Source organism: Eptesicus fuscus, chromosome 9 (assembly GCF_027574615.1).
Source record: "Eptesicus fuscus isolate TK198812 chromosome 9, DD_ASM_mEF_20220401, whole genome shotgun sequence".
NCBI lineage: Eukaryota > Metazoa > Chordata > Mammalia > Chiroptera > Vespertilionidae > Eptesicus > Eptesicus fuscus.
The window spans coordinates 34,498,150-34,515,928 of record NC_072481.1 but is presented as its reverse complement, the minus strand read 5'-3'; the positions used below and the strand labels follow the sequence as shown (position 1 = coordinate 34,515,928).

The 17,779-nt window shown below is 38.0% G+C and overlaps 1 protein-coding gene across 3 annotated transcripts in view; it reads right to left on the bottom strand.

Annotated features, from left to right (window-relative positions):
* FAF1 (Fas associated factor 1) overlaps positions 1 to 17,779 on the bottom strand; it is a 356,005-nt gene that overhangs the window by 67,536 nt on the left and 270,690 nt on the right. For all 3 annotated transcript variants that reach the window (XM_054720584.1, XM_008139328.3, XM_054720583.1), the window contains exon 14: positions 1,852 to 1,988. In XM_054720584.1, coding sequence (XP_054576559.1) covers positions 1,852 to 1,988 — 137 coding nt within the window. The remainder of the gene's footprint in view (positions 1 to 1,851; positions 1,989 to 17,779) is intronic.

Below are 17,779 nucleotides of genomic sequence, written 5' to 3'. Positions count from 1 at the left end.
CAAATATTCACTTAATAAACAAATAAATGAATGAGTGATTGACTGTAGCTCTCTAAGGATCAATATTCTTATCTGCAAAATAAAGGTAACACTATCTCTATAGGGTTCTTAGAAGGATTAGAGATAATGTAAAGTGCCTAGTACATAATACATGCATAATCACAGGTAGTTATTATGAACAGACATGATAAATGGCAAAAAGTTTAGGATCAAGTTTAATGCAGATTTTGTTCCTGAGCAAATCCTTGGGTTTTCATTTCTTATTTGTAAACTGTAGTGCATATGACTCAGAGTACAAGGCATGAATATTTTATGAAGGGTACTAGAATCATCAATGGGAAAATACCATTCATAGTGGTAAAATTGACTACATACTGACCATTAATTTTCAGGCTTAAGCCACTGCTTATAAACTATGCTTCAACCCTAATTGTAAGGACTCACTGCCAAACTGGTCTTATGGGTACTTTATACTTAAGCCCTTAATGATACCAGTTAATGCAGATCAGGGCAAATTTCTTCTTTATAGCTTACTGCAGTGGTTTTCAAACTTTTTGGCTTCAGAATTGCTTTATACTCTTGAGATCCCTAAAGAATTGTATGTGGGTTATAGTTATCAACATTTACTGTGATAGAAATTAAAACTGAAATATTTAAAACATACTTATCAAATCTTTTAGAAATGACAATAATAAAGTCATTATGTGTTAATGTCACATTTTTATGAAAAATGACTCTATTTTCCAATAGAAAAAGTTTAGTGAAAAGAATGGCATTGTCCAACATTAAAAAAAAAATCTCTTTAATGTGTGGCTTAACAGAGCAAATTGGATTCTCATATCTACTTCTATAGTAAATCAATTATAATATATTGTCTTAGTTGAAATTTATGAAGTAATCTGACCTCACAGAGATATGTAGACAAAAAAGTGAGCATTTTTTAAAATATGTTTTTATTGATTTTAGAGAAAGGGAAAGGGAGAGAGAGAAACATTGATCGGCTGCCTCCTATGAGCCCCCTACTGGGGATCGAGCCCGAAACCTGGGCATGTGCCCTGACCGGGAATCGAACCCACGACACTTCTGTCCACGGGCCAATGCTCCTGAGCAAACTAGCCAGGGCAGCTGAGCAGTTCTTCAAAATTATTTATGAAACTGATTGTTCTAGTTATAGAGAAAACATAAAATACTGAAGGTTTTATTTAGTGTGGTGCACCTGAAACATCTTTTTACTTGTGGCATAGGAAAGAGATACTATTTTCAATTTAAGCTTTGCCATGAATAAGGTAATATTTTATGCTAATCAATAAAAAATCATTCACTTATTTTTTTTTTTGGTAAAGAATGTAAAGATTAATTTTTTGGGAAAATTTAAATTCATAGCTATCCTAATAACTTCATGCCTCAGAGTTGCATCTTAGACATGGAATTCCATTCGCAGTATCAAGTCATTGAGTTTTCTAGATAACTAAAGATAAGCATTTCTTTCAACTAATCATACATTCAGCAAATCTCTATGTATATATACATATATGAAATGTCATATTTGACAACTGGTTATGACTTAATTGCTAGTTTAGGGAATTAAGCAATACTGAAGATTTAACATGATTATTCTATGTCTCAAGGGCTGTGTAACTTTATTAAGGCATTTCTGTTGGATTTTCATACAGAGTATTTAATTTTTCATAGTACCTATACTTTTTGAAGTTTTTCTTCTTCAAGAAGTTCTATATTTTAAAGTGCAAAAATATTCACCAATATAAAAGATGGCTTTCAGCTCTGACAGTAAATACTGTAAGGTTATTATATACACAAGACACTGCACTCCCCTTGTAACATGTACTTTACCTTGTATCACATTTAATACTTCATTAGATGATCGCTTTCCCATAATAATCAGAAAAAGTGGAAACTGGTCTGTTTTTTGAGTACGAATAGTTTGTGCAACAACACTGCCAAAGTGTCTATTGCACATGGTCAGAAATCTAAAATGAGATAAAATGCAAAGAAAGTTTCATTTCAGAGTTTAATAAATTTAGTAGTATCCCAACATACAACTTGCTGAATTTGTTATGTTAAAATGAGACAGTTTGTTTGATATCAATATGTAAAGTCTTGCTATGTTGAATTTTCCACTACATAATAAATAATACAGAAATGATTATCATTTAGAAAAGCAGGCAACACACCCTAAATGCCATATGGGGCTGACAGCACAGGATTCTTAGTCTTAAACACTGTAAGCTATACTACCCTAAACTATGAGAAAACAAACAAAATGAATTTTAACAGAAAACAATTTCTTAAATAGGACAAATATTTCAAGGTACAAAGTTAAATTGACTACCATTATCCTAATATAAAGAGAATTTAGCAACATTTTCACAAGTTTTTAGAATCAAGAATTGTACTTTAGAATCGTGTTTTCTCCAATAGTAGCAGGTCTTTTAGTTTCATACTTAGTATGGGATAAAAATAATAATTCTAAGCTTTTGACCAAAAAAAGCTCAGATATTAGCATACTGAAGTCTAGCATTAGTATTCTTAACACGATCTGGAATAAATGAAAAAACTGATAAAGCTTTTCTCTTCTATTAGAGGACTGTTTGAAATTAGCATTTCTTTCAAGAGAAAAGGGTAGCTTATGATATGTTTTCAGATCTGATGGTAAAAAGTAAATGTCATAATAATAATGAATTATGAAAGACCAAATGCAAATATAGAATGCTTTAATAAGATCCAATTTAATAAAGTCTGTAAAAATAATGGACTTTTAATAACACAGGTCACAAAAGGCAAAACAGTGGAAATTCTGGGGACTAGCCACTGGTACTAGCTTATTAATTCTTAATTATGTTCATGAAAGGCAACTTAAATCGTGTGTTTTCTTATGCCTTATGATAATATTTTAGGTAACAACTACTCTGAAATGTATGTTCTAGCTGATGAGCAAAGTCCTATTGTCACATGCATTAGAAGGTAAATCTATTTGAAAAGACAAACAGCATTAAAATGTCATGTGCTTAGATTCATTTGATATCCAAATTCAAAATAGAATCAAACCTCTTAATTTTTAAAGCTCATATATTTCTTGTGTATAGAAATTTACCACCAAAATTTGGGCTGAATCCTTCCCAAAATCTGTGATGTGACTACATAAAGTAGACTGTGTTAAGGTCCATTAGAATTGTCGGCAAGAATGTCAACACAAGTTAGCACTACTGCAAATAAGTTCATTTGAAGGCAGGCGCATATACACATTTAGAGCAGCAATAACCAGACCTTACGCCAATTTAAAATGACAAGGCCTTAAGAAACCCATTGTTACCCTACCAGTGTGGTTCAGTGGTTGAGCATCAACCTATGAACGAGGAGGTCATAGTTCGATTCTCGGTCAGGGCACATGCCCAGGGTTGCAGGCTCGATCCCCAAAAGGGGGCGTGCAGAAGGCAACCGATCAATGATTCTCATCATTGATGTTTCTCTCTCTCCCTCTCCCTTCCTCTCTGAAATCAATAAAAACATATTTTAAAAAACAACAACAAAAAAACCATTGTTGGCCATGAAATACTAGTATCAGTGCCCCTATAAAAATTCAGATCTTCATACTCTACAACTATTATGGGATAAAAGGCACTCAAGCAGCCTAAGCCTCTATCCCAAATTTCACACCCATGTAGCTTAACCCTTTGCACCCGCTTGCTTTTTTCTAGATTCCTTTATTCTAATGCTAACTGTGTCGAGTCACACTCGACATCCGAGTGCAAAAGGTTAAGTTTCTCAATGATGTGTAGTTTAGGAGACTAGAAAGTTAAGATCTCATTTTCCTTTCCATAATATTTGAAGTTAATCTTGATCTGATCATTGTCAAACTCTGAAATTAAAGATGTCAAAAACACAGAATGTCATTTCCTACAAAAGGGAGAAAATAAGGTCTTTTTGCTTTCACACTGATGGATTAAATAGATATCATGCAGTAAATGCCCATCACAGAACTAGCCTCACAAATGATACCAAATACTAGCTAAATTGGGATACTCCTCAAAAAGGAAAGAAGGAAGGAAGGAAAGTTTAGTGGTTTTATGAATTCAATTTTAAGACAATTTTGCCTGAAAACTGTGTAGTTGCCAAATTCTCTTTTTGTGAAAATGAGCTAAAATAATTATGAAAATATAGTTATTTTATTGGGTTTAAAATAATATGTAACACAAATTTCAAAGCTACACAAAACATATTTGAGAGAGGTGCAGACTTCAAAGACACAATTGTTCAATTAACCATAAAACAACAACAAAGTGGTCAGTTTTCTACCAGGTATTGGTAGATCATTCTAATTTTTGGAGGCAAATGAGAAATATAGGGATCATACAGCCAACTGATATTTTTTAGTGGTCTTAACTAGCAATTTGTTCTAATCAAAAGGAGACTTTGTTAAAATTTTAATTAATGCAATTAATCTTCCTAAGACACACTAGTAAATCATGTGTACTTTGAGATTTTCAAATTGTAATCATTGACAGCCCGTAGGGGCAATGGACAGCCACAAATTATAAAATTCTTACTTGTCAATTCCTTCCACTACAATTTACAAGTACTTCACAACACAGATATCAAATCTTTCTCATGGCTGGGAGGCTCTGCTTGTTGTAAAGATCATTCACGGCACAAAGTCAGCATTTACAGCACACTACCAGCAGCACAAACACAGACTCAGAAAATACAAGTTGTTTTAAGAGAAAATAGTGTGGTTCTTCTCCTTTAGAAGAGTTAAGTATGCCAGTGCATTTAGTGGCAACACCAAAGCTGTCAACCTAACTAACTGCATATGGTGTTCATCAGGGTGAGGTGCCATGTAGGGATAAATGGTGTCTATAGTAATTGGACTCCTGCAATATCAAACTCAAAGTGGGAGCAAAGGCAACTGTTCTGTGGCAAGGAAAAATGGCTTTGTTTTTTTAATTATAAAATATTTTAATAAATCAAAACAACCTACTTATCACAGACCTATTCGGGGAAAAACAAGTTGATTAATCAACCCCTCAAACAAAAAGCTAAAGTGACAAATATGTAAAGACAAAGAACAAATACCCTCAATAGGGGGTAAAATGAGGGAGAGAGGAGAAACCAAGATGGCGGCATAGGTAAACACCTAAACTGCAGCCTCGCACAACAATTTCAAAAATACAACTAAAAGACAAAAAGGACATCATCCAGAACCACAGGAAAGCTGACTGACTGGAATTTCTACAACTAGAAGGAAAGAGAAAACCACAAGGAAAATCAGAGGAGCTGTAAAAGCCTGAGGTACGGAGACATGGGCGCGCGCGTGCTGAGAGGACGGGGCAGCTGAGTGCCTGGCTGGCGTTCTCTAGCAGGAAGGAGATAAAAGCTCCGGACTGCACTGAACCCCAGCTCCGACTGCACTGAACCCCAATTCTGACTGCACTGAACCCCAGTTTCAGGTGAGACCCTGGGGATCCAGGCTCATATGGGGGGAATCTGGGCTGTAAGGCGGAAACTCAGGAGAGCGGCAAAAGGCAGAGCTCCGGAGGCGCGCACGTGAATGCGCGCAGAGGACGGACTGTTGACTGTGCCGCTGGATTGCCCTAGCGGGAAGGAGACAAAAGCTCCGGACTGCGCTGAGCCCCAGTTCCGACTGCACTGAACCCCAGTTCCAGACAAGAATTTGGGAATCCAGATTCATTGGGGGAGAGACTAGACTGCCTGGCAGTGGGCGAAACTTGAGGGCACCTTTCTCTCAGAGGTGCTTGCAGCAAGTACTGAGGGACACTGAGACCCAGGAACCTCATAGGGCGGGGCTGATGGGAAGCCAAGGCTGTAGGCTCCACCCTGAAACTTCACCCCATCCAAGCTGAGCACAGAGGCTTTTGCAATTTTGCAAGTCTAGTCGAATAAGGCTGTCTCCCAGCGTAGACACAGCTGATCCTCACAGCCAATTGGCCTGGAGGTCAACTCCTCCCACTGATACCAACAACAATCAAGACTTAACTACAACAAGGCTGTACACACAGTCCACAAAGGGTTGCATCAAGAGTGTCCACCTCAGGTAACTGGGGAGGCCGAGCCACTGGCCCATATAGGATTCCTAGCACACAAAGCTACCCTACCAACTCAGGGAAGCAGCAAAAATACGGAGACAAAGAAACAAATTACAAACAAAAGAAATGGAGGAAAACAAACGACTGGAGATAGAGTTCAAAACCATGGTCATAAGGTTTTTCAAGAACTTCCTAGAAAAGGCCGATAAATTTAGCGAGACCCTCGAGGATATGAGAGAGACCCTCGAGGATATAGAAAAGGACCAACTAGAAATTAAACATACACTGACTGAAATAAAAAATATTATACAGATACCAAACAGCAAACTAGAGGAATGCAAGAATCAAGTCAAAGATTTGAAATACAAAGAAGCAAAAATCACTCAACTGGAAAAGCTAAAAGAAAAAAGAACCCAAAAATTTGAAGATAGTGTAAGGAGCCTCTGAGACAACTTCAAGCATACAAACATCAGAATTATGGGGGTGCCAGAAGAAGAGAGAGAGCAAGATACTGAAAACCTATTTGAAGAAATAATGACTGAAAACTTCCCCCACCTGATGAAAGAAATAGACTTACAAGTCCAGGAAGCGCACAGAACCCCAAACAAAAGGAATCCAAAGAGGACCACACCAAGACACATCATAATTAAAATGCCAAGAGCAAAAGACAAATAGAGAATATTAAAAGCAGCAAGAGAAAAACAGTTAATTACCTACAAGGGAGCACCCATACGATTGTCAGCTGATTTCTCAACAGAAACTATGCAGGCCAGACGAGAGTGGCAAGAAATAGTCAAAGTGATGAATAGCAAGAACCTACAACCAAGAGTACTCTACCCAGCAAAGCTGACACTCAGAATTGAAGGTCAGCTAAAGAGCTTCACAGATAAGAAAAAGCTAAAGGAGTTCATCACCACCAAACCAGTATTATATGAAATGCTGAAAGGTATTCTCTAAGAAGAGGAAGGAGAAGAAAAAGGTAAAGATAAAAATTATGCACAACAAATACATATCTATCAACAAGTGAATCTAAAAATCAAGTGAATAAAAAAATCTGATGAACAGAATAAACTGGTGAATATAATAGAATCGGGGGCATAGAAAGGGAGTGGACTGACAACTCTCAGGGGGTAAGGGGTGTGGGGGGTGCGGGAAGAGACTGGACAAAAATCATACACCTATGGATGAGGACTGTGTGGGGGGGAGATAAGGGAAGAGGGTGGGATGGGAATCAGGTGGAGGGGAGCCATGGGGGGGAAAAAAGAGGAACAAACTGTAATAATCTGAACAATAAAGATTTATTGAATTAAAAATAAAATAAAATGAGGGAGAGAAAAAGGGAAGTAGAAGAAGGAAAAGGGTTAAGAAAATGAATTAAAGAAAACAGTGAATCACAAATCAGGTATAATAAAGCAACTCATTTGTCTCTGGAGGTTGGAGGATTAGGGAGTGGGAAGTCTCAAACTTTGACCTTGGTGAAGAAACAAAATCTAATCCATAGCTCATATTCACCAGTTCTTGCTAGTAGAAATCTAAGATAAAATCTCACCTTTTAATCAAAAGTTTGGAGAGAAAAATAAATAGATGGCTAGCATATATTAATCATTAGTAAAATTTTCAGTCTTTGAAGCACAGATATTTTCTAACTTGCTAATGGAAATCAGAATTACTAATAAATCAGATATGAAAGAAAGTAATCTCATTTTAATTCAAGTCAGGATATAGCTTAGTTTCTTTCCATCAAAGTCATAATTACATAAGTGACTAATTTTTACTAACTTGTACTTCAACATAAAATATATACTAAAAGAAACATAGCAATTTAGGGGGAGGGCAATGAAATTCCACAAACATTTACTACTTAGCTACTCTATACTAGAAAACGTAAAAAAAAAAAGGCAAATTTGATAAAAAATGGAGGCTATAAAACTGGGTGGGGCTTACATTTCAGTGTGGTTCCCAGAAGTTTAAAGATGCCTGAGATGTAAAGTGGAAATAACCCATCTTTAAAATACTTACATTCTTGTAAAATAAAGAAAATGCTCAGATTTGTTCTTAGAATATAGTAGTCCCTTAAAATCGGTACCTCTTTTATTATCAGTTGTAGAATGATAATTAACATTTTTATCATAATAACTTTTAGGATTAAAATGATAGTTTACATTGACAGGCCAACATGAAAGGATTTTTTGCATAAGATACAGCATCAAAGAACTGTTGACCAAATAAAAACATTCACTGGTTTTACTTTAATTCAAAGAATGAAAGAGCAGGTATAGATATTGGAAAGTAAGAAAACACAATTCTAGATGCTGCAGCTGTGCAATACTACAAAACATCACCTATTTAAAAGTGGATATGAAACTAAAATCACTATTTTCTTTTTAATGCATCTATATGTTTAGTAATGTTAATTACTTTAAAACCAAGAGTCAACATCAAAATTTCTGGCTGCTTACTTTTGAGCCATTAAACACATTAAATGTCTTTCTGATAATGTGTGAACCATTTCTCCAAAATGAGTTCACTGAGCAGAAGCAATTCATGTTCAACAGTGCTATAGGACTTCTCACAGTTTGAGGAAATCTTCTGTATATACTTCCTTAGCTGCAGCTGCTAACCTTGAAGCCGCTTTGGTAACAAACCAAACTAGTGTTTTTAATATAGTAAAAACTTACACATAATCACTATGTGTTAGTATAGTATTACTTACACATAATCATTCATGTGTTTGTTCAATCATATTTATGTACTTTGGTAGAAAAACCAGAACATAAGATAAGGTATCTTAGCAATCATATACCTATTTGCCAACACACAACTCGCCTTTCTTCCCCTTTTCCCTTTAATAGGAAAATTAAAGCCAGGGTCCTTTAATGTGTGAAGTGAGACTTTAGGCATCTGCAAACCAAGCTAGCAAAAGAGTTTTGTTTTTTCATCATCATTTCCACAGTCTGCAAGCCAATCCCATTGTTTAGCTCATTTCTGAAGTTCCCCCATTAGGACTGATCTTCAGCACTCCGGGCACATACTCCTTTGTGTGTATTTTTGTTGTTAATCTTTACCGGAGGATATTTTTCCCCATGATTGTTAGAAAGAGTAGAAGGGAGAGGGAGTAGAGATGAGAGAGAGGGAGAGGAAGAAACATTGATGTGAGATAGACACATCAACCAACTGGTTGCCTCCTGCATAAGTCCCAACCTGGACAGAGATTGAACTTGCAACCCAGGTATGCGCCCCTGACTGGGATTCAAACTTGCAACCCTTTGGTGCTTAGAGTCGACACTCTAACCACTAAGCAACACCAACCAGGGCCATACCCTTTTGGGGCACTGACTATACATGCAGTGCAGTGATCATCAAGCTTTAATGGTCTAGGAATCACCTGGCAAGTTGATTATAAGGCAAGTTCCTCAGTCCCATTCCCTTAAAGATTCTGAGTCAATAAATCTGGGGTAAGGCCCAGAAACTGCTTTTTTAATAAGCTGCTAACCCACCCCAGGTTAATGGACTACACTTTAAAAAACACTGCTTTCAGGACACAGGACTGCTTTCCTTGTAAGGCTTTACGCTGTGTCTGAAGGCAGTTTTTAAAGAAGTTATCCTCACAATGTTTTGGGCAATGGCAGCTTCACCAGACCAAGTGTCCAGCCTACTGAGGTGATTACCATGTTGAAGATGTTAATTCTCACTTGCTTCATTTATATAGATGATCTGCAATCTGAAATGAGACAAATAAACAGATACCTCTAAAGAGTATGAGCTCCAGGTGATAGAGGAAAAAGAAAGCAGGGAAGGGGAGGTTGAAATACATAGTCAGGGCAAGTCTCACTGCAAAGTTGATATTTGATCAGAGACTCAAAGTGGTGAAGGAGGAAGGGAAAACACACATATCTCCACGAAGAGAATTCCAGGCAGAGAAAACAGCAAATGGAAAAGTATCTAGCATATTTAAAAGGTAACAAGAAGGCCCTGGCTGGTGTGGCTCAATTGGTTGGAGTGTTGTCACATACACCAAAAGATAGCGGGTTCAACTCCTGTTCAGGACACATAGTTGGGTTGCGGGTTTGATCCCTGGGTTAGGGCATATACGGGAGGCAAGTGATCCATGTTTCTCTCTCTCACTCTCAAATAAATAAAAATATATCATCAGGTAAGGATTAAAAAATTAAAAAGGTAACAAAAAAGTAAAGCTGGAGCAGAGGTAAGTATAAAAGTCAAAATTGGTAATTTTGACTATTTTCTACATGGTAAAAAACATCATAACAAGATCAAAAGATAAGTGAAAGAGGGAAAAATTATGAATTTCAAACCACAGAAAAAAAGACTAATTAATATCCATAATACAGGGGTGCACCAAAGTAGGTTTACAGATGTTTGTATGGAAAATAATACAATAATTAATAAATAATAATACAAGAATAAACTGTGTTTCACGTACTCACAACTATACCGAGTAAACCTATTTTTGCCTACCCCTGTATATAAAGAACTCTAACAAAACAATGAGGAAAAAATTCAACAAACAATATATAAAGACAACTTCTAGAAATGGAAACAGTAATGGCTCAGAAACATTGAAAAAATAATCAAAAGAGTTAACTCCTAATTATACACCAAGGAACAATTTTTAAAAAAAATTCTCACCTGAGGACATACTTCGAGAGAGGAAAAGAGGAAAGGGGCGGGGGTGGGAGGGTAGAAGAGAGAGAGAGATACACCAATTGGTTGCCTTCCTATATGCCCCAAACAGGGATCAAACCTGCAACCCAGGTATGTACCCTGACAGGGAATCGAATCAGCAACCTTTTGGTGTACAGGACCAACGATGCTCAACCAACTGAGCCACTCTGGCTGAGCAAGAAACCATTTTTATCTGTCAGATTAGTAAAGGTAAAACAACTTGGTAATACCTTGCATTGGCAAAGTTATAGGGAAAGAGGCACTCCTGTACACTGTTAGTAAGAGTGAAATTGGTGCCAACTCCCTTGTGGGCAATTTGCCAATATCTATTAAAATTAAAAATGCAGTCCTGACCGGTTTTGCTCAGTGGATAGAGCATGGGCCTGCAGACTGAAAGGGTCCCAGGTTCGATTCCAGTCAAGGGCACATGCTCGGGTTGTGGGCTCGATTCCCAGTAGGGGGCGTGCAGGAGGCAGCCGATCAATTATTCTCTCTCATCATTGATGTTTATATATCTCTCTCCTTCTCCCTTCTCTCTGAAATCAATAAAAATATATTAAAAAATTAAAAATGCACCTATATTCTTAAATCAGTACTTCTACATCTGGGAACCTAGTCTATAAATATACTAGAGGCCCGGTGCATGAAATTCGTGCACAGGGCAGGGGTTCCCTCAGCCTGGCCTGCACCCTCTCCAATCCAGAACCCCTCGGGGGATGTCCGACTGCTGGTTTAGGCCCGATCCTGCAGGGGTCGGGCCTAAACCGGCAGTCGGATATCCCCCTCATAATCCGGGACCGCTGGCTCCTAACTGCTCACCTGCCTGCCTGCCTGATCACCCCTAACCACCTCTGCCTGCCAGCCTGATTGCCCCTAAGTGCCCTCCCCTGCCGGCCTGATCACCCCTAAGTGCCCTCCCCTGCTGGCCTGATTGCCCCTAAGTGCCCTCCCCTGCTGGTCTGATCACCCCTAAGTGCCCTCCCCTGCTGGCCTGATTGCCCCTAACTGCCCTCCCCTGCTGGCCTGATCACCCCTAAGTGCCCTCCCCTGCTGGCCTGATTGCCCCTAACTGCCCTCCCCTGCTGGTCTGATCACCCCCTAACTGCTCCCCCCGCTGCCAGCCTGATAGCCCCTAACTGCCTCTGCCTAGGTTCCTGCCACTGTGGCTTTGTCCAGAAGGATTTCCAGAAGATGTCTGGTCTAATTAGCATATTGCCTTTTTATTAGTATAGATTTCCATGTGGAAATCACCTAAGTGCACAGTTAATTAGTGTAGGCGTGTAATAGCAGAATATTGGACATAATCCAAATGCCCACAACAGGATCTAATTAAATTATAGTATCTTTTAGAATTTAAGGGAATATTATGTAGCCATAAAATGAACTGATATGGAATATATTTAAGATATACACTGAGTGGCCAGATTATTATGATCTCTGAACACATAATAATCTGGCCACTCAGTGTATATCCTATATAATAAAAGGCTAATATGCAAATTGTCTCCTCGACCAGGAGTTCGACCAGCAGGCAGGCCAGCCAACCGCCCATGTCCCCTCCCCCTGGCCAGGCTGGCCGGACCCCACCCATGCACGAATTCATGCACCGGGCCTCTAATATAAGTATAAATATATATATATATATATATATATATATATATATATATATATATATATATACACACACACACACACACACACACACACACACACTGAGTGACCAGATTATTATGCATTCAGAGATCATAATAATCTGGCCACTCAGTGTATAAAATGAAGATAATGATACCTACTTTTAGAATTAGTCTGTGGGTTAATAAATATTACTTCTTTTCCCTCTCTTTTATGTGCTTCAGAGTCAAACTGGTTTCTCTTTTTCTCCCCCCTCCAAACTTAAGAATATGGAAAAATGGTTCCTAAAATAAGTTATAATAACAATACCATACTCATATCACTAAACAAGGAGTTACACTATAATACAGTGCTATGCTTGGCACTGTATTATAGTGTTATATAATTTCTACAGTATGTATCAGCATCACCATATGATAAGATCATGTCCTACTCTAGGATAGATATTTGAATACATATATAGTTTTCATGCCATCACATTCTCTGATTTTTTTCCAGCTGCAAATTCTGAGACTTTGTGATTTATTACATAAAAAATGTTTGGCATCATATATTTCAGAGTTGGTCAGTTTCTCTTAGACCCTTGACATTCATTTCCTTATGTATTTGAAAAAAATTATCATTCTAGTGGATAAAAAAATGTGGGAGAGCATTAGATAAATCTTATACACAGAAGGAAAGTCTTTAAAGATAAATGACCAAAAGCACAGAAAATTAGCACTTTAGTAATTTATCAAAGCTTCCAAGCAAGAAGTACAGCCCAGCTCTTGATAAAGGCCCACTTGAGATAATTAATGTTTGACAGAGAGTTGAATGAATAGGTTGACTATGGAGGCTTTTCCTGGGAGGTCTATACCTGTTACGAGTTAGATAATAAAAAAATGAATATTTGTGTGTGTGTGTGTATGTGCTCAAAGTGATTTTTTATTGAATTTATTTGGGTGATACTGGTTAATAAAATTATATAGGTTTCAGGTATACAATTCTATAATACATCATCCATATATTGTATTGTGTTCACCATCCAAAGTCAAGTCTCTTTCCATCACCATTTATCCCCCCTTTACCCTCTTCTATTGCCCTTACACCCCTCTCACTCTTGTAATCACCATATTGTTATCTGTGTCTAAGAAAAAGAAAAAAAAAGGAGTATTTAAGGACCATATTACATAAGCTCCCTAAAGAATTCTCATTACAATAAAAGATTTAATACAAAAAAAGATTTAATACAAAACCCTCTGCTTTTTACAGGAGATTGATATAAAAAACATCTGTTTAAAATAATCTGTCTTATGCAAAATAACAGTAGAAAAATAATAGTATATCATGTTACCTAATGACTCTCAAACAGAAAAGCATATATAATAAAATGCTTCCTTGAATTCAGTGCTAGGAAAATTTTAAAATACTTTTAAAAATTATTTTTAATTTTCTTTTTCTTTTTTAAATATATTTTATTGATTTTTTACAGAGAGGAAGAGAGAGGGATAGAGAGAAACATTGATGAGAGAGGACCATCGATCAGCTGCCTCTTGCACACCCCCTACTGGGGATGTGCCCGCAACCAAGGTACATGCCCTTGACCGGAACCGAACCTGGGACCCTTGAGTCCACAGGCCGACGCTCTATCCACTGAGCCAAACCGGTTTCGGCTAAAAATTATTTTTAATTTTCAATTACAGTTGACATACAATGTTATATGAGCTTCAGGTATACAACAGAGTAATTAGACATTTATATAACTTACAAAGTGATTACACTAAGTCTAGTGCCAGAAATCTTGAGATGAACTATTACACTTTCTTTAATCAGACAATGAGAATTGTAAATGATAAACTATAAACTCTAGGCTATAGTACCTGGCAAAAAACAGAAACTCAATAAATATATATTAGATGTATAAATGAATAAATGAGGATACACCTATACATTTCCTTTTTTCTCCTTTTGTTGCCAGAACAACAGAGCTGTATTTAGTGTTTATGCACAAAACTTGAGTCAACTCAAGTGTTTATAAATACTCATTATTTGACACTTTTATTTGGTTTTTATCTGATATTATTTTCCTGTTTTACATTACATTTATTTTTGTGTAGCTATTATGTCCATTTTTAAAGTAGAAAAATAATAAATGCAAAATGGAAAAACAGACAAAAATATGTAGGAGAGAAAAAAAGGAGTGATATGGTACAGTAAATGCTTAATGAATAATTTACTAGATAAAGAAATGGATAGGTAGTTGAACAAATGGGACAGCAAAAAGCTAGAATGAATGATAATAGAAATTACTACCATCTGAGGAATCTGCATCCTTAAAGACAAGTAAATACCTTGATTTTCAAAAATTACAGACCAGTAAACTTGATCTCAGTCCCCTAAATAGTCTAGAAAAGTCACTTAGACAATGGAGCATGAACACTTAGAATACAGTAGTGATGAGTAGGAGGCAGCATGGATTATTAAGAACACAACCAGCCCAAGTCACCATGAGGTTACTCCAGAGCATTTCATAAGCTTCAACTATCTGGACTTCAGTAAGGCATATGACATAGCACTAAAAGTCTTCCTCAGAATAAGATTTAGATATGTAGGGTAAGTTAGATAAATTCTTTGTCACCAGGGAATTGAACCTGAAGAGTGCTACCAAACTGAAAGTGACCTCAAATAGTTAACCACTTGTCTTTGTCCTATCAATATGTTCATAAATGTCTGAGACAAAGAAATCAAATATATACATAGTGCCAGACTTTTAAAAATCAATTATCCCATTCAATTCTAATAACAACTCTGAGGGATGTGGTTTTTTAAATCACCATTTCCAATACACAAACTGCAACTTTGAAGGCTTAGGCAACTTGCCCAATGTCACTATGGTGGCCTAGTGGCACGGCTAGAATTCCAATCCTAGTCTGACTAAATCCAAAAATCATTCATACTTTTAATCATTATGCTCTCTTGCATTCTTATGACATCCAACAAATAATTATTGAGATTGTAGTAAGAAATAAAAGTGAAAAAGACCATTGTAATTCTTGCTTTTATGAAGCTTATATCCCAGTGGAAGAATTGGAAAAAAAAATGTTTTAAAATAAGCAAAAGTAATAGCTTATTATGAAAAGTTCTAGGTGATGCTCCCATCCGAGGAGCAGCAGCTGTGTGAGCAGCCCACCCCCTTCTGAGGGGCAGCAGCCACATGAGAAGAACACCCACGTCCGAGGAGCAGCAGCCCTGTGCAGTCTGCACTGATCGGAGGAGCAGCACCCACATGCAGCCTGCACCTGTCCGACGAGAAGGAGCCGGGTGAGCGGCCCACCCCTGTCCGAGGAGCAGCAACAGTACGTGCAGCTCACTCCCACCGGAGAAGCAGCAGCCGCGCAAGCAGCCCATCACCCATCCGAGGAGAAGCAGCTGCATGAGCAACCCGCACTCCTCGTATGAGGAGCAATAGCCCTGAAGCAACCTGCCCCTGTCCAAGGAGCAGCGGCATCACGAGCAGCCCGCCCCATCTGAGGAACAGCAGCAGCACGCAGCCAGCCCCCATCTAAACAGCAGCAGCCACAAGAGCAGTCCGCCCCTGTCTGAGGAGCAGCAGCCAAGTGAGCAGCCGGCCCCCGTCCAAGGAGCAGCGGCTGCACGCAACCCATCCCCATCCGAGGAGCAGCAACCTCATAATCAGCCCACCCCCGTCTAAGGAACAGCAGCTCTACGAGCAGCCTCCCCCACCAGCCAGAGGAGACACCACTGCTGCGAACAGCACCCACAGAGGAGCCATTGCCAACTGAGAAGCAGCTGCTACCATGACTGCCCGAGGAGCAACAGCAGCCCGAGAAGCCACTGCCACCCAAGGAGCAGCCCCTGCACAACTCGACATCTAGATCAGTCGGTGAGATGAAAAATGGGTAGAAAAAGATATCCTCAAAGGAAAGAAAAGGAGGAATTACCAGAAAAAGCAGCTAAGTGAAACAGAGGCATGCAATTTGTCAAAAAAATTTAGAATAAACGTTATAGAGTTCATAAACCAGATGGAAGAAGAAATCAACACCTTATGTAAGAATCAAGAAGAAATGGATGAAAAAATTAACAACTTATGTAAGAATCAAGAAGAAATGAAGAGTGATATAGCTGCAATAAAAAACACCATGGAAAGTTTCAACAGTAGACTAGGAGAAACGAATTAGAAGACAGGGAAGCAAAACACAGCCAAACTGAATTGCAATTGAAGAAAAAAAATAAAAGACAGGAGGAGAGACTAAGGGAGCTATGGGACAACATGAAACGAAGCAACATACAAATAATAGGGGTGCCAGAACGACAGGAAGAGGAACAAGGGTTAGAAGAACTATTTGAAGAAATAATGTCAGAAAACTTCCCTGATGTGGGGAAGAAAAAAGTCACATAAGCACAGAGAGTCCCAAACAGGATGAACCCGAAAAGACACACACCAAGACACATCATAATTATGATGGCAAATATTCAGGACAAAGAGAGAATCTTAAAGGCTGCAAGTGAGAGACAGAAAGTTACATACAAGGGAGCTCCCATTAGATTATCAAATGATTTCTCAACAGAAAGACATCAGGCCAGAAAAGAATGGAAGGAAATTTAAAAAGTGATACAAACGAAGGGACTGAATCCAAGAATACTCTATCCAGCAAGGCTATCATTCAAAATTGAAGGGGAAATAAGGAGCTTCACAGACAAAAAAAGGCTAAGGGAGTTTATCACTACCAAGCCAGCAAAAGGTAAGAAGGAACACAGGCACAAAAAATAAAAATGGCTACAAACAAGTACTTTTCAATAATAACTTTAAACGTAAATGGACTAAATGCTCCAATCAAAAGACATCGAGTGGCTGAATGGATAAAATAACATGACCCATATATATGCTGTCTACAAGAGACCCAACTCAGAAAAAGGGACTCACACAGACTGAAAGTGAAGGGATGGAAAACATCTTTCAGGCAAATGGAAATGAAAAAAAAAGCTTGGGTAGCAGTACTTATATCTGGCAAAATAGACTTCAAAGTAAAGGCCATAAGAAGAGATAAGGAAGGCCACTTCATAATAATAAAGGGATCGATACAACAAGAGGATATAACCCTGGTAAACATATATGCACCCAATGCAGGAGCACCCAAATACATAAAAAAACTCCTGTAAGATATCAAGGGAGAGATCGACAACAATACAATCATAGTAGGGGACTTTAACACACCACTGACATCACTGGATAAATCCTCTAGACAAAAAATCAGCAAAGAAACAGCAATTCTAAATGACTCACTAGATCAGATGGACCTAATTGACATCTTCAGAGCATTTCACCCCAAAGCCACAGAATATATGTTCTTCTCAAGTGCACATGGGACATTTTCAAAAATAGACTACATATTGGGTCACAA